We start from the raw sequence: 20,717 nt of genomic DNA, 5'->3' as shown, positions 1-20,717 counted from the left end.
GCTCTCTCAAAGCCTCAGGAGCTTTCTTTTGGAAACCGAAGCACTGTTGCAAGAGACTTCACTCTTCACCCACTGGGGAGTTCAGACTCTTCTCTTTACAGACAGAATTCAGGGGCTATGGTGCGGTACAGCATTTGCCTAGCATGTGCAAGGACCTAGGTTGAATCCCCAGTGCTGCCAAAAACATAACATTTTGAAAAATAAGAACAAAATTCATTCCCTAATCAATACATAGGCATAGGAGGGCAAGTGCCCATGCCAGCCTATTATGTCAACAAAGCCTTGCCCAACTTTGTGGCCCATTACAGAAAATTCTCTACACATCTAGAAGCCAGGATTCTTCTCCTCACCAACAGAGAGAGCCTAGCCCAACGTGGAAATGTTTTGAGGCCTCTTACTGGGCAGACAGTAAGAGGGGCAGTGTTGGAAACATCAGGGCATAGGAGATCATCAGGGTCTCAAACATCAGTGCATTCCTAATAACCTCCTGAGATGCACCTCCATCATTCCCTAGACCTCGGAGGCAAAAATCTGGCTTCACGTGCAGCCTGCCATGTGTGTGGTTACGTGCAGGCTGTGTAGTCACCTTTGCACAGACAGATGCTGCAGAGTGCTCGCTCTCACTGCCTCCCCACTGTGTGTGTGCATCTGCATGTGTGTGATATCAGTCCTCATACTTCCCTTCTTCCCAGTAGCAGCCCTGATTTCTGGGGATTGGAGGCCAAAAGTCGCCCAGTCTGTTCCTCGTACAAAGCATCAAGGTCAGCAAAGACACAGCTTCATAGAAACAACCTTATAAGCTGCAGAATCCCTCCACAGATGCTACAAATGACCACTTCCACTAAGCTCAGGTGGGGTTCACTTCTCCTCCAGCCTCAGGAAGATACTTAGAATGTCTTAGCACAGACTCAGAGAAAGATGGAGTCACCTCCCCAAATTCCTAAGTTCTTCCACTACTTCAGCGATTTGCCCTGTCATCAGAGGCTGGCAGTATCAGGCACTGCCCCATTAGCCCACCACAGAACAAGAGAGGAAAGAACCACCACCTTGGAGGCCAGGGCTTCCCAATAACCAGCCAGAGTAATGAGGTCCAGGCCACTCATTTGTTAAACCTGGGGTTGAACTGGATGGACTCATTGTTCCTTACAATGGAAAGTCATGGAATCATCACCACGCACCAACCCTGTGGCCCAAGCATTATATGCCACAGTATTCCTAGGGAAGCAGCATAATGAAACCCATTTCATAGGCGAGCAAATAAAGGTGTAGAAAAACCAACTATCACGCCGGCAATCTCCCACCAAGTAAAAGGCTTGGCCAAGACTCCACTATGTTATTGATCTCGGAAGTCCCTGCTCTCTAAGCTAGAATACAGTCTGCACTCATATGCGTGACTGCATTTCTAGGAGCCATGGAATTTGCAGTGACATCTACTGGAAAATAGAGACTTCATCCTAGCTGACACAAAATGCACACAGTAGTCGTATGTCCCCACATGGGCATAGCTACTGCGATCACACTGAGTGTGAGCCCCTCTTCTCTCCAGCCACCACACCCCACCCCAACTGTGAGATGCCCTCACCCGGGAAAGGCTCCTTCAGGAAGTGGCCCCTGATGGTCTGGTTGGCCGTGCCCAGGGGGTTCTTGGCGATGAGCGTGTAGTTGCCGTTGTTGTAGTGCGTGGGCTTGTTGAAGAGCAGGCAGCCCTCGGCGAGCTCGCCCTCCTGGTAGTACTCCACGCGGATGATCTTGGACTCCCGCAGCGGCTGCCCGTTGTGCAGCCAGTGCAGCGTGGGCGGCGGGTTGCCCCGCACCACAAACTCGATGCAGTGCTCCAGACGCAGCTCTGGCTCCTCCAGGCTAACCACACGCGGAGGGTCTGTGGGGACAGGCCAGCTGGAGTCTGGGACATTGTGGTAGGAACTCTAAGTCTCCCCTGCCCAGCTCTGAAAAGCCCCAGGAAAGCAGAGATCCCCCCAACACCCCACCAGAGTGATAGAGAAGCCTCTCTTCACCCAAACCTCCTGCATCCAGCTTTACTCAACAGTTCCCCCTGGGGAAATCATCTTAGAAGATGCAGTCGCAAGAGAAGCATAGCACCTTGCGGGGAGAAAGGACACCTTGGAGGGGAAAGGACACCCTTTTGTGGGGTTGCTCTCCAAAAACTGATTTCTCAGTCCGGCCCTATGGGATCCTCTGTGCCCGTGTTGGTAGAATGGGGTCAGTGCCCCAGCTCCAGCCTGCCCAGCCCCCCACACCAGCCCGGTATCCAGCAACCCCCATGATGGTGCACACTTACAGTAGACCGTGAGGGCAACGCTGGCATTGCTCATGCCCACCACGTTCTCCGCGATGCACGTCAGGGTGAAGCCATTGTCCTCACTCGTCACATTCACCAGTGTCAAGTTGATGGCATGGACATTGGTCCAGTTCAGATTTGTCTGAAAACCCCAACAGAAAGACAATAATGAAATCATTTCTACAAGAGTAGCTCCCCTACCTGACCACCAAACACCTTCAGGAATCAAGAGGAAAGCAGAACACAAGGAGGAAATCTCTCCAGGAAAAGCACACACATCAAATATAAAACTCTTCATAGTTAACAGTTCAGGTAATCCTCACATCAACACCATAAGGGGAATAGTACATTATAGTCATTTTACAGATGGGGAAATAAAGGCAGAGATTGGCTGTGTAGCAAACATAAGGTCAAAGTGACTTGAAAATATCAGAGCTCTGTGGAGTCCAACTCTATGTGCTTCTTCTTATTGGAACAAGATTACAAATGTTCCCTCGTGCTTATGACTCAGAGGTAATCACTCCTCAGCCTCCTGGAGGGGACCTGACCCTAGGATGCCCACCTGGTGGGTGTTGATGGACTGCAGCCCAGTGACTATCCAATCCACATCAGGCAGGGGTGACCCAGACCCATTGCAAGTGATGACAGCATTGTCGCCTTCTCGTACGGTCAGGTTGACGTGGCTCACACTGATCTCAGGAAGGTCTGGGAGAAGTGGTAGAGGACAGGAGGAGTGAAAAGACAGACAGGAGCTGCCCAAAAGAAGATCTGTTGTGGGCTGATGGTGGTACTTCTTTATTTATTTATTCATTCATTCATTCATTCATTCATTGCAATACTGGGGACTGAACTCAGAGCCTTCATGTATATAAGCTACATCCCATCCTTTTTATTTTTTATTTTAAAACCCAAGGTATCACTAAATCGCCTGGGCTGGGCTCAAACTTACAATCCTCCTGCTTCAGCCTCCCAAGCAGCTGGGATTTCCCCGCCCCCCAGCCCCGGTACTGGGAATTGAACTTACGACCCTGCACTTGCCAGGCAAGCACTGTGCCGCTGAGCTAAATCCCCAGCCCCAGCAGCTGGGATTATACATGTGACCCAGCACACCTGGTTTGATGGTGGCAATTCTTGCCTTGCCCATTGCCAACACAACTTGCCTTGCCCAATGCCAACACAACTTGCCTGAGTTCTTGGAAGCCCTGCAAACCCCAGACACTTCCCACAGCCTCCCCAGTAGACAGAAGGCCTCAGAATAGGATCCTGCACTTGGATGCTCCTCCAGGGGAAAGGACAAGTGGGGCACCTGCTCAGGAATGTACATCTAGCAACAAAGCCAATGGTTTTATCCCACTTTGGTTCTCATAAATCAGCATGTTTCAGGTTTCCACAAGTAGCTTGCTAGAAATTTAGGTTTCCAGGACCCATCCTAGATATCCGATCCTAAAGGTCTTATGGCTGAGGCCAAAAACTGGCTTTTCTAAAATGCCCTAAAAGTTTGTGATTCAGGAGTCCAGAACCCACTCCCTGGGACACTCCTTCCAGTGTGGGTAACAGGTGACTCACAGGGAGCAAGAGAATCTGACCTGCTAAGAAGGACATGTGGAACTCCTGCCTGTGTTCTTAAAACTGTCCTTGCTATGACAGGCTTGTGGATAGGAATGCCCAAGGAGTGTAAGGCGAGTCAGATCTGCACCCAACCGCAGAGGGCAAGGCTGGGTGGTTGGGAGAGATGCAGCTCCGTCTCTGTGAGGGGCGCCTCCCTGGAGCCAGAGGTGGGGGCAGGCCACTCACTCACCGCACTGACTGATGTTCATGCGGAAGAGGGGGAGCTGGGAGCCATCCGCATTGATGCAGTAGAGGCTCTGGCTGTTTAGCCTGGCCTCCCCCTGCTCCTGCCACAGCTGCATCCAGCGGATATCACAGCTGCAGTTGAAGAAGTTCTGCTCCAGTCTCCTGTGGGCAAGAAGAGAGGGGAAGGAACCCCTGAACCGAAGATGACCCAGCTCCCTCCCAGCGCCGTGAGGTCAACGGACCCCCACTGCTCCACAGGGATGAAGGAGAGAGAAGTTAAGAAAGGTCGTGGTAGAGGGAAAATTTATACAACAATGAATTTGTTTACTTTTAAAAAGAGTAGACTCATTTTTAAAACCAAAACCTATCTCATTTAATGCGCCTGGCATATGGGCCAGGTTGGGATGCTCCTCTTCTCCAAAGCCTTGGTGGATTCCCATTTCATCAAAAGTGAAAGCCTGGGTACTACCTAACCTGCACCATTCTCTTCCCCCTCTGACCTTATCTCCTTCACTCTGCTGACCCTCTTCAGCCATCTGACCTTCTGTTCCCAAGTTTACTAACCTAACTGGCTCATGCCTGCCTTAAGACCTTTGTACTCAGGGTTCCTTTGGACTTCCAAGCTCTTACCCAAGGAATCTGCAAGACCCACTCCCTTCCTTGCATTAAGGAATCACAAGGCCTCCTCTGATCACCCTCTATACAAAAGCTACTATGTATTCTTGTCCTAGCAGTGCCCAGCCCCAAATCCTGCTATATTCTTCTTTCTAGAATGTGTCATCCCTCAGCATCCCTTTAAACAATTAGTTTGTTCATTTGATTCCCCAAATAAAAATTAAGGTGCACTGAAGTCATGGACACACCCTATTTTCTTCATTGCTATATTCCCTGTGCTAAAATTGAGCTTGGCTCATAAATTCTTATTGAATGCAAGAAGGGAGAACAAGCAAGAATAAGAGAGAGCTTCTCCCCAGGGGAGCAGGTGGTCGGCTATTTCCAAGACATATTCAAAGTCCACTTGGGGACTGCCCTTCTTCCTTTGGGCATTCAGTAGATCCTCCGAAAGCACCTGTTCCCTAGCTGGCAATGCACCGAGTGCTGTTAATCTAGAGATGAATGAGATACCCCCTGTCCTCCAGAAGCATTCAGCCTGGTGAAGACAAAGGTCTGAAGGGGGAAGAATCAAGTTCAAAGCCCTTCTTCTCCATGGATTTTCCTTATGACTTGAAGTCATGTCCCTCCTTGATGGGGTTATTATGAAAACAGTGAGCAGCATTAATCAATCCAAAAACTCTTACAGTAAAAAGTACCCGATAAATCTGAATGCCTGGATCATTAAGGGAAACATGATTCTCTCTCTAGGCTGTTAAGGGGATCGATTGGTTGGTACCAAAAGAGAGGACACTTGGGTCACTGCACGAGGACCCTGGATATTTTTGACAACTGGCAAATTCCAAAATAGTTAAGCATGCATCAGCACTAATCAGCTTTCAGGAAAACATGAGGGGTCTGGGGAGAGGAATCAGTGTGTTTTAGACACAAGGACATCTTAGGTAAAAATGTGCAAATGCCCCTATATAGTATCATCCTCTTAGCCTAGAAGTTCCCAAGACTTCTCTCTGTATGTTGTGCTTTCAGAGAAGAGGAGGGAAGGGAACTGACCTTTACTGAGTATCTGCTTCCCAAGACAATCCCAGGAGCCCTGTAGTCCTCATGCAGATGAGGGAATCATGTTTAAGGTCCCTTGGCTGGTGTGTATCAGAGCACTTTCAATCTCCCAGTCTGTTGGACCCCAGCACCCACACACTGTCCACCCATCTGCCTTGGGAAAAGTGTTGCAGGATGCAATGGAGATGCAAAGAGAAGTGAGACTGGACCTTGGACTTTGGGGGCTCATGTAGGCAGAGGCTGGAGGGAAGAGCAGAAGGGAAGTGGCAAAAACACATGTGGGGCAGGAAGGCAAGGTTTAGCCTAGACAGAGTCTGTGCCAAGGGGCACCAAGGAATAAAGCTGGAATGCTAAGTGGTGGCCACATGGTAAAGGACTTTCACTGCCACATCAGGAATCTGTAATGCATCCAGGAGACAACAGGAAACCACCTTAGAAGAAGCTGGGGACTGATGCGAATATAGTAGCTATGCAAAGACAAGCAAACCAAGAATAGTGTACAGGATAAACCGGCTAGAAGGAGAGAAGCAAACCAGTTAGGATGCCACATGAACACAGAACCACCATGGATACGTGTGTAGTGCGTGCATTTCTCAAAGAGCTCAGCCAGAGCGATGAATGGGAGATGAAATCCAGACCCAGTGAGCTGGCACTAGACCTCATCCACCCAGAGGAGCATCTTTTCTAACCCACACAGAGGTTTTGTAGAGCCTAGTAGGATCTAGACCACTATTCTCAAACTTTTGGGATCAGAATTCCTTCATCTTTACAACTTTTGAGGAACTCAAAAAGCTCTTTTTATGATTTATATCTTTCAGTATTTACCATATTAGAAATTAAAACTGAGAAAAATTTAAAACGCTTGCATACATTAGCAGAAATTACACAGGTCACCAGGACCATAAGGTCATCACAAGCCATGTGCATCTGGAAAACTCCACGGTACCCTCTGAGTATAGAAGAGGCAGGTAACATCTGAGTGCTGTCACAAAAACAGAGTCTGCTTTATGTGCTTCCTGACAGGGTTTTGGGAACCCCCAAGTGACCGTGGAACACCATTTGAGAACTGCTGCCTACTAAACAAGGCCCTAGAGCAGGGTGGTAAGAATTGGGGAGAGGAAAGAGGAGGATTCAAGAAATATCACAAGGGAACACAAGGTATGACTGGCATTTTACTGAAAGCAGAAGAAAAAGAAGCCAAGGACAATGGAAAAGGAAGAGAAAGGGAAAAAGAAGAAAAGGAAACACAGAAGATGAGATTTAAGCTCACCGGACAAGAAAGCAATGGCAGAGAGAACTGCCTTTGAATGAAAGCAGAAAGAAGGAGTCAGAGAACAGCAGGAGGTGAAAAACACTGGGAATGTGGGTGGGGCAGCATGGGGAGGGAAAGGTCAAGGTCCCAGAGAAGGGAGAGAAGGATGAGCCACAAAGCAATGGGGGTGTTTGATCCCAGGTTAAGCAAGACACCTGTGTGGCTGAGAACTGGGACAGAAAGAAGAGGAAAAGAAGAAAGTCAGAGGGAAATTCCAGGGTAATAACACCTGCATCACCACACCGTGGTGCCAACCTGTGCAAAATGCCTTGCAAGTATTGCTTCGCTGACCCTCACAAGGAGGAAGCTCAGGACAAAGGGGGCCTCTGAGGGCTTCCTTAGGAAAGCAGAAAGTCGAGCTCACCACTCAGTGTGTGGAAAAGGGAGGCCTGCGGGGGTGGAACGTTTGGATCCCGCTGTAGCGGCTGTGAGGACGGGCTTGGCAGCTTTGCTGGATGACACCGAGGGTCCAGATGCTTGAATATGTGCAAACTGAACCAGGTCAGCCTGGTTGTTCCCAGCTGCTCGCTTGACAAGACGCGGCCATTCATTATTTAGCAGGTATAAAAATACAAATTATCCACCTGGGTTGAAAAGACGAGACAAGTGAGGGGCTTGGCAGAGCTGCCACACTGTGCATGACCCAGCCCTGCCTCGTGTCGGAGCCTCGGAGCTGGGCACGGCAGTGTATCCCAGCATGTCGGCCGCCTGAGAAAGCAGCCGTCACCAAAGTGTCCTGAGGCTGGCAGGAGAATCGGGTGAGATGTTTGCCATGCGCCAAAGATGCTGCCAGGTACAGGCTCAGCCATGGCTGTTTTCTTCCTTCCTTTCCCTTCAGGCCATGGTCCAGCAGAGGAATACACCTTGAGAGCTGGTTGTTTGCTGCAACCCGGAGCGTCTTGGAAACTGCAAACAGATCTTGAGGACTTCCCCACTCTTCTGCACTGTCTCCTCGCAGGATAAATCACACGCCTAGCAGATCGCATTTTGAGCCTTAAAGCACTAGTACCCTGAGCATACCACTGAGCCAACCCACAGTCATCTTTATATCCAGACAAGAGCAAGTACGCACAGTGAGGTGGGCAAGAGGCAGAGACAGGCAACTCCCAGGTCTAAATGGTGCTGTCTATTCTGGTGCCCTTCTCTCATCAAATTGGGGCTCAGGCAGAGGAGCTTTCAGACACGGGCTTCAGGGGCTGACTTGCAAGACCTAAAGGCTGGCTCTCTGTGCTCCTTCAATAATGCAGGAAGCCCCATAAATAATAGAGCAGCAACTGCTTCAGGGCAAAGCTAACCAACACCCAGCCCTCACCCCAAGCTGGCCCAGGGCCTAATCACAGGACCCTGGGGCTTCCCACAGATTAACTCAGCCGCAGCCAGTGGGCCTGGGCATGCAAGCACTTTGCAGCACAGCCAAGCCGTGGCTGGGTGTTTAGAAAACATTGATTCCTCTGCAGTCAGCGCTTGGATGGTTTTCTTCTTCCCTCCACAGCATCAGCTCTGCCAGTGGCAATCTTGGGGCCCAAGGGGTGGAAAGTGGGAAGGGGTCCCAAATCAGCAAGGGCAGTACTAGTGTCACAGAGTGAAGGACACAGCCCAGGCCTCCTGGAGATAGTTTCAGGCATAGAAAAAAATGCATAAAGATGTGAGTTGAGCCAACTGTGTCACCATGAGCAAATATAATGGGTGAAATTGTGTTCTCCAAAAAGATATGTCTGAGTCCTTACCCCAGTTCCTGTGAATGTGACCTTCTTTGGAAGGAGTCAAGGTAAAGATCAAAGGATGAGGTCATTCTGGATTCTGAGTGACCCCTAAGCTCAGTGGCTCAGACACTCATAAGAGAATGGAGAGGAGGATGAAAGATAGACAGAGATGTGAGACTGAAGCAGAGACAAGAGAAGCTCTCCCGAACCAAAGAACACCACAAGCCACGAGAAGCTGGAAGAGGTGAGGAAGAATTCTTTAAGGGAAGACAGCCACGCTCACATCCTAATTTCAGACTTCTGGCCTCCAGAACAAGGAAAAATCATTTTCTGTTGTGTTTAGCCACCAAATTTATAATAACTTGCTAAGGGAGCCCCGGAAAACTGCAAGTAACTTAATTCTCCAAAGTTCCATAAAATGGAGATGACTGCATTTGACATTCTTTCATAAAGTGATTGAGAGAATTAGCAATAATATACATTAATATGCTTTGAGAGTTAAAAGGGGGCCTTAAAAAGGCCAGAAATTATTATTATTATAGTAATACTGCTATTAATGTGATTGTTTAGTGACTTCTCTAAGAGCTTTCGAAGTGGTCACAGCCAAGACTAGGAGAAGCAAAGTGCCAGGGTCAGCCGAAGCCCATCTGAGATGGAGTTAATATTTTACTGAGTTGATTAAATCTGCAAATTATATCAGAAGTAATTATCACTTTGCTTTAAGAAAATGAAATATTCCAATCCGTTTTAATCATGTCTGTTCTGTGCATGCATGGTATGAAGACAACCCTGTTTGAGATGCATTAATGGCCCTTAGGGTATTTCCAGAGGGCTTCTAAGTGGTGGGCTAAAGTCCTCTGGTGCCTCTTGCATTGCAAAATGGTATCATGGGATTCAGAATCCAAGCTTCCCTTCTTCCTGATTTGTTCCTTATCTCTCCTATTCTATCTCTGATTTTTAGACAGGCAGGTCCAGTCTTCTTGTCAAGTAAAAAAGAAAGTCTTCCTATGAGCGGAAACTTATGAGATCACTATACAATGCTAAGCCAAATTCCTTCAAATGTGCACCATGGAAGTATTGCTAGCTACTCCAAAGGAGATCTTAAAAGATGTTCCTAGTTCGCCAGGTGAGACGGATAGACTGATGGGAGACTGTGAACCAGGTACCTCCCAAGACATCCCCTCTTTCACAAAAGTAAATGACAGAAAGTAAAGGATGGGTCCTGGCATATGGCTCTGACATGGCTAACTTATTTTTTTAGGACAGCCATCACCTTCAAAGTGGGTTCAGGAAGGAGACGCAGAATACTGTAGGATGCACTGCTGGGTTGAAAGACCATGGTCATTGGAAACAGTAGACCTGCATGACGGTAACGCCAAACATCGTAATATTAATCCCCAGATTTACCATTTACCAGCCATGTGGTCAGGGTGAGTTGTTTAAATTAGCACTGCCTAAAATCCTTCATTTGTTAAACTGGTTATAATGATGCTTCCCTATGAGACCGTTCCAAGAATGAGACAGGTCCTTGCACACATTAAGTACTCAAAATGTTCCTCTTCCTTTTCCTGTCCTACTGGAAATGTAGTAGACACTGAGCCCTTCTAATGGGGAGTCCCATCAGCATCAATTCTGACATCAAGGATGGATTGTCTAGTGGAGAAGATGCTGCTAGAAGGTACGGCAGAGATCCTCAGTGATGGAAGGAAATATGCTAAGAAAGCAACAAATGCCCTATTCAGGTTTCTGTCCCTGGAAGTGGTCCCTAGAACCCTCATACTTCTGGCTTGTGACTTTTCCTGGCCATCACTGCATGCTGAACCCTCTCTTCTCCAAATCCAAATTCTTTCTTCCTGAAAATACCAGACCCATCCCCACACACCCCAGCCCACAGGCTGTATCGGGCAGACCCTAGCAATCTAGATGGTTCATGGCAGATGGCACTATGTGGACTAATCAAGAGTCAGAGAAGAAAATACTACCCCCTCTTCCATTTGCCAGGAACTGGAATTGTTTGGATTTTAATCATAGCCACAGCTAAAAGCCAATGCATGGCCCCTCCAGCCAGAAGATAAATTTTCCACTCGCAGCATTCAATGCTTCCTTCATAAAAAAGACTCCTACAGGGCAACTGCTCCTTGGAGTGGGGGGGGGGGGTTCCTTACCCTCCAATATAATTTTTTCTTATTTAACAATATGACAGAAATAAAATACTCCATGGACATGATGACACTCATGCGCTGACTCACACTGGAAGGAATGTCTTCATTCTTCCATAAGTTACATCTAGCTCACCGGTGTATTGATCCCAGGCAAAGATGAATGCAGAATCCCATGATCCTCTGGGAGAAATCTGACATTTTCTTTAAATATATATCCATGGAACAACTGTTTCTAAATCTCTATGAAACAGGTCACCAGGGCAGCACACCATTGATTTCACATCCAACGATTTCTTAGAAAGAACATGGAACATTTTCTCAATAATTCAGCTAACAGCAGACCCCAGATATCCCCTGAAAGGACACTGTCCCTGGCCTCCCTAGATGAAGGAGCAGAATCCCAGGAGAAGGAGATACGAGACTGCCAAGAAAGAGAGGTTCCTGGGGCTGCCAATTGGTTCAAGAATAATTTAGGAAAGAAACAGCTATGCAATTTTGAAACATTATTGTAGAATAGATCCTTGCATTGGAGAAAGATTAAAAATACTTGGGAGACAGTTGAATGTAGTAGTCAAAGCTTTCAATCTACATAGTGCCATTTTATGGGTGTCCTTAAAGAAGATACTTAACCTTGCTAAACATTTTGGTGTCCTTGAAGGTGAATTGATAGTAATAATTCCTACCTTACAGAATTGTCATAAGGCTTAAATGAAATAATACACATAATTTAATAGATTACCTGGAACACTGCCTGGCACAGAAGAAGAGCTCAGAAATCAGTGTGAGTAATAATTATAGCACTCATATTAATTTACCTCTAAGATCTTTTCCACCTACAAAGATCTGGATGAATGCAACACAGAAAATGTAACAGCCTGACATCTAGATGCCTATAAAATAGTCTACTTTTGGTGGTTTATAAACAAATACATACATATTTACCTTTTTCCCAGCTTGGGTAGGAGTTATTATTGGTGTCCACCTGGATCTCAGCCATAAGTAACTAAGAATGCTGATGCTTGTGGTACCTATACCAGAGTAGTAGCCTGGTGGGAGGGGCACAATCAAGCCTAAGGATGGAAATCAACCCATAGCAGTATTGTCCTAAAATCCCAACACTTTGAAAGAGACATCCTCTGTCCAACCTATTCCTAGAGTGGCCTTCTAATGCATCCTATGGGCACTTAGGCCCATGAGGATAAAGACAGGATACAAAGTTGTCATGGAATGAAAAGCCATTGAGACACTGGATATAAATACTCTCCATCCTCCCAGCTGGTCCAAACACAAAAGATTGTGACTAAGGTCTTTCTAGGTGAAGAAGAACACATTGAAAGGCCAATAGCCTAGGCAGAGGTCCAAGGTCATTGCTCTTGGTGAACACAACAATAAAGCAATCTGCATTCAGTGAATCTGGATCTGAGTCACCAAGTAAAAAAGAACACATGTGCAGCATCTCTGAAAACCTGACTTCCTCACTTCATCCATGCCTCAAGTCCTTTTCAATTTATTCCCTGATTTATTTCCTCAACATAATACGCTGTCCTTCATGCACAGAGATGACCGAATGACTCATACATCAACATGAGTTATTTTTTTCCTGCAGTGGTCACGAATTCTCATTCATCCAGACAACATTTGTTTGCACAAAATGGCTGGCCAGGGTAGTGGTGCATTCATTAGCCTTGGAATACAGCAAGGCTAAGCAGTTCCCATGCAGATTAAATCAATGTATCTCGCCTCCCACCAGCTTCCAGGATGCCCACACTCAAGCTGAAATAGCTCACAGGAGGTGGTGAGAGTTGAAAAAGACACAATCTGAAGTTATAAGGCCTGGATTCAACTCCTGGTTCCACACCAGTCCCTAACAATGCAATCGTGTTTGAGTGTTGAATGTCTTTCTGGGCCTCGCAGTTCTTACCCATAAAATGCAGAGTATCTCCCATTACTCTCATGGTAATAAATCTAATGAAAGCATACCTCGTAACCTATAGAGTTATATAACATGAATGTCATTTATTTTAAATTGATGCATATTGTTTATTATAAATATTAATACTATTACTTCTAATTACCTGAAAATCACAAAACGAAGGCCTGACAAGAGATGAGATTCTGTCTTTGACATACAGTGTTCACAGAAAGAGTGTAAGAAATCAAGCAAATGGGGGCATAGCTCTACTGAACATGGTACACTTAAGGTCATCCAAACCAAGCAGCCCCTCAGTGTGCACCCAGCCTTCAGGTAGCTCCAGGGCTCAACACTTCTGCCCACCCAACTGTTACTACCACTTCACCACCTGCACAGTCGCCAAATCCAAACTTACAATTCCCGAAGGCTCAGCGTCTGGAAGAGCTGCCATGAGAGCGTAGTGAGTCGGTTACTTGATAGGTTTCTGCAAGATTGACAAAGAAAGAGGAGTTAAAGGACAGGTCAGGCACCCATATTGTTCTCCCTCTGGAGGTTGGTCACTGCACTGGAGCCTGGCTTTGTCTTCCTTCTTTTTCTTTTTCTTCATCTTATTCTGCTAACAATGCATCTGCTGGTAGTTGAAGCTACAGATCAGGTTTGGAGAGGAGTCTGAGATCTTTTTAGGGCAGTCTTAAAAATCAAGGAAGCAATAAAATCCTCTTGGTTATTCCCTCATGGTCTCTTCTCGGGACAAAAGTTTGGGGGGCCTTCTGAAGCCATCCTTCTCTAGGAGGACAGAGACTTCTAAGGTTACCCTAACATCTACACATCCTTAACACTGCATTGGGGAAAACTGCAGGTCACGCAACTCCTTCTAGCCACCCTTCCGCAGCAAACATGCCCATACATGACATCAAGACATCAGCCTTTATTCACACATCTGTTCTCCTCCTAATGGCTATTTAATTATTCTCACTAGGATGTACAGAGGAAAGGAGCAGCCATTAGTCTCCTGAATAAAAGAAGAAACACGCTCACAGTTATTACTTTGTCAGCCTTAACAAACAACTTTTGATGGGATAACAGCCCTTGAAGGCAGCAGACACTGGCAGAAGTGGCACCCCGGGAACAATGTTCTCATCTGCCGCTGGGAATGGGCGGCAGGCAGGCTGATACCATTTAAGTAAACGTCTGTCCACACACACAAGCATGCATGTGCTTATGTCTGTTAAACAGGTAGGTAATAAAAGCAAACACAGACTCTTGTTTATGCTCACACATATGCGTACACATGCACCTATATTTAGATGGCTTCTATGGAAGATATGAATTGAGACTGGAATGTAAGCTACACTGAGGAGTGAGGGGGTGGACTATAGAGGGGGAAGATAAGGTCCCTCTGGAGCCTTATATTCAAGTTACAAGTGAATAAGCAGGAAGAAGAGCATCTGATGTGGGAGTGAGAGAAGGTGCCTTCACACAGGTGCTAAGAAAAGTGCCTGCCTAAAAGGTAATGTGAGACCTGCGACAAACTGGAGAACAAGCTGAGTATCAGAGAGAAGTTTGGGCAATGGAAGTAGAGACTGCAAAGGTCCAGGAGGAGTCTGAGCCAGGAAGAAGACCAGCCAGGAGGGAGGATAGGTCAGTGCTTGGAGATAAGTGGGATAGGGATTTATGCTGCGCTCATGGACTTTATTTTAAAGAGTGATGGGAAGGCACTGGGTGGTTTTTAATGGGGACATAATCTACCATTTTTTTAACTGGAAGAACAGTGCCAGAAGCTGGCAGGCCAATTAGGTGACTGCTACAGTGTTGCAAAGAAAAGGGAGGATAGACAACTGAGTGGATGGATTCAAGATAAGTGTTGAAAATGAAGCCACCAGAACTGAAGGAAACCTTGGAGAGGGGGTGAGAAAACCAAGGGACCAGGTGAAAGCCACCTAATGAGATGAGGAAGACTTCAAAAGATCACACTGAGGTTATAAAGGAAACAAATCTGTTGAATAGACAGGGCTAAAGTTCACCTAAGGGGAGAGTATACTCAGCTCATAACAAGAACAGATATTCAAATACAAGAGCAACCAAGAGGCAGAGCATCCTCTTCTTACACTCAACTTGTTCAACCTGTCTGTGGCAAGTTTGTTGGCCCTACATTGGCCTGGATTGGCTAGGCTTTGGCTAGCCTGTGATGGCTCTAACACTCATCCATCTCTCCCTGGCAGGGCTGAGCACCCTGGTGTGACAGCATGTGCTCACTAAAGCAATAAACCTAAGCCACCCATAATGTTCTGCTTCTCAGAACCTCTATGCTTGATCCTTGCAAACTTCTACTATCCCCACTGATCAGATAGAAAAGGTGATAGAAGCACTGTACTGGTGACTGATGAAGGACATCACTGGCCAAGCTCTCTACAGTGGCCCCTCTCCTACTTTAAGGGGTGGAACAGAGGGCCCAGCACATGCCTCCCAGACACTGGCTCTCCATAGCTCCTGGACTGGCAGCCCAAAACTTGAGTTGAGGACAACAAATTTCAGTACTACTCTCTGAGTCTCTGTTGTCATAAGCCTTTATGATGTGTTAATCAATTGAGATTTAAACCATCCAGGTAGCTAGGTTTTTCTCCTTGTTATTTGTGATTTGCTGTTTATGTATAGCTACATCCTTGGGCAAGCCCAAGAAGTCTATATCCACAATGGAATCCTGTCAGAACTTGGGCCAGACAGTGACTTCTACCTTTAGCTTCCTTGAGCAAAATCCCTAACCTGAAGCTGAACAGCAGTATCTTGCAAGGACTCCACAACCCAAAACCCCAGGTGTAAAGGATCCTGGGGTGCAGCCCCTGGTAAGCAATGGGGGGGACTTGACAGAAGCTGTCCAGGTGACACAGAGGAGGGAGGAGCACCAGGAAGCCAGCCCCAGGCTTCTAGAGGACAGGTGGCCAGCAATGTCCTCTCCCAAAGGTCATGCTTTGCTACATTAGGCAGAAATGTCAAGAGAAAATTGGATTCTGAAAGAAAGAAAATAACAAGCATTCTGGGCAAATAAAGAATGAGAAATAGCATCATCTCGTCCTTATTACAAGTTAAAGGAGAGTTGGGGTGGGATATCCAGTAAAAGAGAGATGCTCTTCCAGGGGTGGCTTCATGTAATACCCATCTCATCCTCCCTCCTCCCACCAAGCTCCATCTGAAGGAGAAAGGTCCCTCAGTTTCCTCCAGCTCTTGGAGTCCATATGGAGTGGTCACTACCACACTCTTCCCACTGTACACACACACACACACACACACACACACACACACACACTCAGGAACATTATGGCACACATTCAGAGAGGAGTACAGTGTGTGCAACCTGTGCAGCTGTACATGGTGCCCTGCCAGAGACACACATAAGAAACACCCAGCCCTAGGACTACACACAGATAAACCAAGAACTAAGGCAAATACGCACCCCACAAAGCCAGCAGGGTACACCTCTGGCCATCCTGCCCTCTTAGACATTTACATGTTTTCACAACGCAAGATAAATGGGGAAGCTGGTTCACAGGGCTTCACTAGACCCATTCAGCATTCACTGCCCCAGTTTTCCTTCCAGTTGGTGCCTCACCTGCCTTCAGCTGTCATCAGTTATTGATGAGCTGCTTACCCTGTTCATCAGACAAGCATTTAATTAAGAGCCATTCTGCCTCTGTGCCCCATGGCAGCCTCCTGACCATCTCACCCATCTCTGACTTTTTCTGGGGTCACTGGCCAGTGTCCAGGCCACCTGACCGTTGAATTAATTTGGTGAGCAAGATTTTATGAGATGATACATCAAACTCTCTCCCAAAATCAAGTTCCATGACGTCTTCCCCTCTATCTCTCATCTGAGACTCCCAAACAAAGCCATTAATTTTGTCCTGCACAAATGGCTCTCTCACAGCCAGACTCGGGGTCCAAAGGTAATAAACGATGATAATGTGGCTACAGGGTGCTCTGGGAACAAGGAGCCAGACACGCATATGGCCAAACTCCAGGCCTTGAGGAGTGATGAGGCTGAGACAGCCCATCCTGCATTAATCCTGCTGTGAAAAGGGATCCTCAGGCAACCTCTTCTGGAGTGAGAGAAAGCCCCATGACCTTCCTAAGGGAGGCACTGACTACAGCAGAAGCGCAGCGCGCTAACATGGGGCTGATGCCACCCTTTACTCCAGGAGCCCTATTTCCCTGCAGCAGGGTCAGTGAGATGTGCTCTGTTGCCAAGAGAAACCAACCAGGTGAGCTTTTCTCTCACCCTAAACATACTACACTGCTTGTGGGGAGTGAGAGTTGAGCAGAGGACATTAAGCCCAATCCACACAGTGACTGTGGATCTTCTCCTGAAGAGAGAAGGCTTTATGGAATCCCCAGATTAAGAGTGGATCCAAATGTGGAAGCACCTCTTCTATTGGCAGAGGCAGGTCCTATGGGCAGGAATGTCTGAGGGTCCGAGAGTGTAAGGGGTTGCTGGGGGCAGGTGCCCAGCATGCCTGTCTAGTAGACTAGACTGACCGACCCATCCATATACTATTCAGCAAGCATCCTACCTGTTTACAGCAGCACTACTGACCCGTTTAGCTGTCTCCACCCTGCTCCTCGATTGCTCTCACCACCTCCACCTCTCCCCGGCCCCTTTGCCTGGGTTTTGTGGTGTTGTCATAGGCGATATTGAGTCTTCCTCCAAAATTGACATGTTGAAATCCTAACCTCTGATACCTTCAAAAGCTACTGTACTTGGAGAATGGATCTTTAAAGAGATGATTAGGATTAAATGGGGTCATTAAGGTGGGCCATAATTCAATCTGACTGGTGTCCTTTTTAGATGTGGAAGTTTGGGCACAGAGGGAAGACCAGGGAGTTACAGGAAGAAACAGCCATGCACAAGTGCACAAGCCAAGGGGAGAAGTCTCAAAAGAACCAAACCTGCTAAAAGCTTAATTGTGGACTTCTAATCTCCAGAACATCAACTGTTGAAGGCCCTCGATCTGTGGCAGTTATGGCAGCCCAAAGCAATGAATACACCCATTCTCAGCCCATCTCTCCTCCGAGCCCTGGCAGTCAAGTAGACTGCCCTCTCTGACCCCCAAAAGACGGCAGGCCTTGGCTTCCTGTCACTCCCTCGCTCTCTATGCATCATCGCTGTAGGAAACAAGGCTTCCACTCAGGTTCCAGCTGCTAAGATTCAATCTGAACCTGTCCACTGTGCAGCCCCTGTGTATCCTCCAGTCTCTTCCTGTGAGTGGTCATTGAAGGAGAAAGCAGAGAACCAGGAATGTCCTCAGCTTCACCCAAAGACGAATGCTCCCACCGGCTTCTCCTGGAGGGTTATCTGTGCAGCTGCTGCCCTCCTCTTATGAGCACCACTGGTGCACCCTGTACTTCCAGCACTGTTAACTGGAAACCCTGCTTCCCTTCCCCTAGGCTCCCAGGTTGGCTGGAAACACTGCAACGCAAATCTGTACAAAGGCAGCATTCTCTAAGGGGCTCCTCTCCCTTCCTTACCACCCAACACCTCAGCTATCCACCTGCACACTTCTTTTTCCCCTCCAGAAAAGAGATATCTTCTTGGTCTTTGTCTTGTTGGAAATAAGCCCCAGACTCAAATTGTCAGTGTCATAAAGAATGGACTCAGACCCAGAACAAGAGGTCTTCCCAAGGCAAGTTTTTATTCCTGCGGAAGGGCACACACACTCTCCAGCAATGAGGTAGCAGGCTCACAGGACGAAGGCAGGTTGCCCTTCTTTATTCCTACTGCAGGAAAAGCAGCTGACCTCTTCCCCTTTTGCTGGGTTGAAGGTTCACAACCTATTCCAGTTGGCTGGTTTAGATGGTGGGAAAGGGGGGACCCTGACATGTTACTAAGGGAAAAGAAAAATGGGAAGGGGTGCAGGGCAGGAAGACCTTGGCTGTCCATAAGATATCTGGTTTGTAGCTGTGTTCCCAGCATTTCTCATAACTTAGTGTGTTCAGGAGAGGCCGCCTAGGGTGGACTAGAGTCCAAGATGGAGACTCTCTTGTTGATATTTTTTATAGAAAATACCTTGTTTCTAACAGTCTTAATCCATGCTGGCTGCTATAACAAAATATCATAGACTGACTGACTTATGAACAAGATAAATTTATTTCTCACACTTCTGTGGGTTCTAGAAAAGCCCAAAATTCAGAGGCTGCGGATTCACTGTCTGATGAAGGCTGCTTCCTTGGAAGCAGCTTTCTCCTTGCCTAACCTCACATGATAACAAGGATGGAGGGTGTCTCTTGGGCCTCTTTTGTAAGGGCACTAATTCCATGTTTGTGATGGCCCCACCCTCACGACCCAATCAGTTCCCAAAAGTCCCATCTCCTAATCATCATTTTGAAGATGAGCATTTCAAGATGTGAATTTGAGGGGACACAATTATTCAGACCATAGTAATATTCTTGGAGACAGCCAGCCCCCTCTCCCACCCTGCTATACTGAGGTGCTGGTGAAATTCCTGAAGAAGCAGGAGGAATGGTGCCTGCTGTGGCACTAACCCTGCAGTTTGTTGCAAAGGAGTGAAGCACAGGCGAAGGGCAGGCTGGCTGTCTACTGTCCACCTCCACGTGGGCCAGGGCTCACAGCTCCTCCCGCCTTGACCATGGCCCCACACCACATATGGTGAAGCCTACCCTGCTAGACGGTGGCAACCATCACCCTCCTTGAATAGGAAGGAAGGATGAGGGGAGGAAAGGAGACAGAGAGGGAGGGAAGAAGAAGGGAGAGAAGGATGAAGAAAGGGAGCGAGGGAAGGAAGAACGGAGGGAGGGGGAAGGGAGGGAGGAAAGAAGGAAGGCGAGCGGTCAGGCAGGCCAGACCTTGTCATCCAGTACTGAGACAATGAAGCAGGTGCTGTCTCCCAACCTCCCCCTCTTGAAAGCCAAGAAATATTTTTCTACATCATTGATATATTTGCTTTTCCCTCAATTAAATTGCTGTAAAAGGGGTTGGGGGTTAAAGCCATTTGAACCATTTTTATTCAGCTAAATTACACTGGATGGCTCATTTAATGAACTTTAATGAAGCCAAAATGCTTTCTCTAATCAAATCTCAAGTGACGTGACTGGTGTCGTGATCTTAGATCAGGAGACTGGAGGCAGCCTTCTCTGAAAGGCCCTGTGCTGGGCCATGCCAGGCTTTTCCCAGGGTATGTTCCTGGGAATCTGAGCTAGTACCTTGCTCTGGGTGAAAAAAAAAAATCACAGGACTTGAAAAATGTTGTGTTAAGAAAAATTAACCAGGCTTATCCACTGCAGAACTTCTCAGAGCCTTAACTAAGAGAAGGATCTGGCTTATTGAATTTCTCAAACTTACGGACCACAGAACCTTCTCTATGGGACACATAGTAAAAGCATCACCCTGCCTAACATACTTAGCAAAGGGTGGCCCACCCCAGGGGTCCAGAAGCTCAAGACCAGCAGTTTATCTTTGCTGTTTTACTAGAACACAGCCAGACCCACTCATTTATGTGATGTCTACGGCCATGTTCTAAGCTGAATAATCGACCTCCCAAAGATACCCACATCCTAATCTCCAGATTCTGTGCATACACTAATTTACAAACAAAAGGGACTGTACAGAAACCACTGAAGTTAAGGGAAAAGTAAGTAGCCTCAACTTAACAGTGGAAAAGGATGGCAGAGAAAGTTGGAGAGAGATGTGACTAGGGCAGACAGGATGGAGACATGCCAAGTTGCAGGTCTTAAAGATGGAGGAGGGGGCTGTAAGCCAAGGAACATAGGCAGACTCCAGAAGGAGGAAGAAGCAGAGAAACAGGCTCTCATACGAACATCTAGAAGGAAACACAGCCCTGCTGACACCTTGATTTTA

The 20,717-nt window shown here is 47.2% G+C and overlaps 1 protein-coding gene across 4 annotated transcripts in view; it reads right to left on the bottom strand.

Annotated features, from left to right (window-relative positions):
- Positions 1-20,717, bottom strand: part of Ntrk3 (neurotrophic tyrosine kinase, receptor, type 3) — a 365,258-nt gene that overhangs the window by 252,802 nt on the left and 91,739 nt on the right. For all 4 annotated transcript variants that reach the window (XM_005381579.2, XM_005381580.2, XM_005381581.2 and 1 more), the window contains exons 4-8: positions 13,266-13,334; positions 4,098-4,255; positions 2,862-3,004; positions 2,300-2,441; positions 1,583-1,879 (exon numbers count right to left, since the gene is read on the bottom strand). In XM_005381579.2, coding sequence (XP_005381636.1) covers positions 1,583-1,879; positions 2,300-2,441; positions 2,862-3,004; positions 4,098-4,255; positions 13,266-13,334 — 809 coding nt within the window. The remainder of the gene's footprint in view (positions 1-1,582; positions 1,880-2,299; positions 2,442-2,861; positions 3,005-4,097; positions 4,256-13,265; positions 13,335-20,717) is intronic.

This window comes from Chinchilla lanigera, unplaced genomic scaffold (assembly GCF_000276665.1).
Source record: "Chinchilla lanigera isolate Chin_1 unplaced genomic scaffold, ChiLan1.0 scaffold00015, whole genome shotgun sequence".
NCBI classification, from domain to species: domain Eukaryota; kingdom Metazoa; phylum Chordata; class Mammalia; order Rodentia; family Chinchillidae; genus Chinchilla; species Chinchilla lanigera.
Note: the sequence above shows the minus strand (reverse complement) of the source record. Positions and strands in the feature narration are given on the sequence as shown.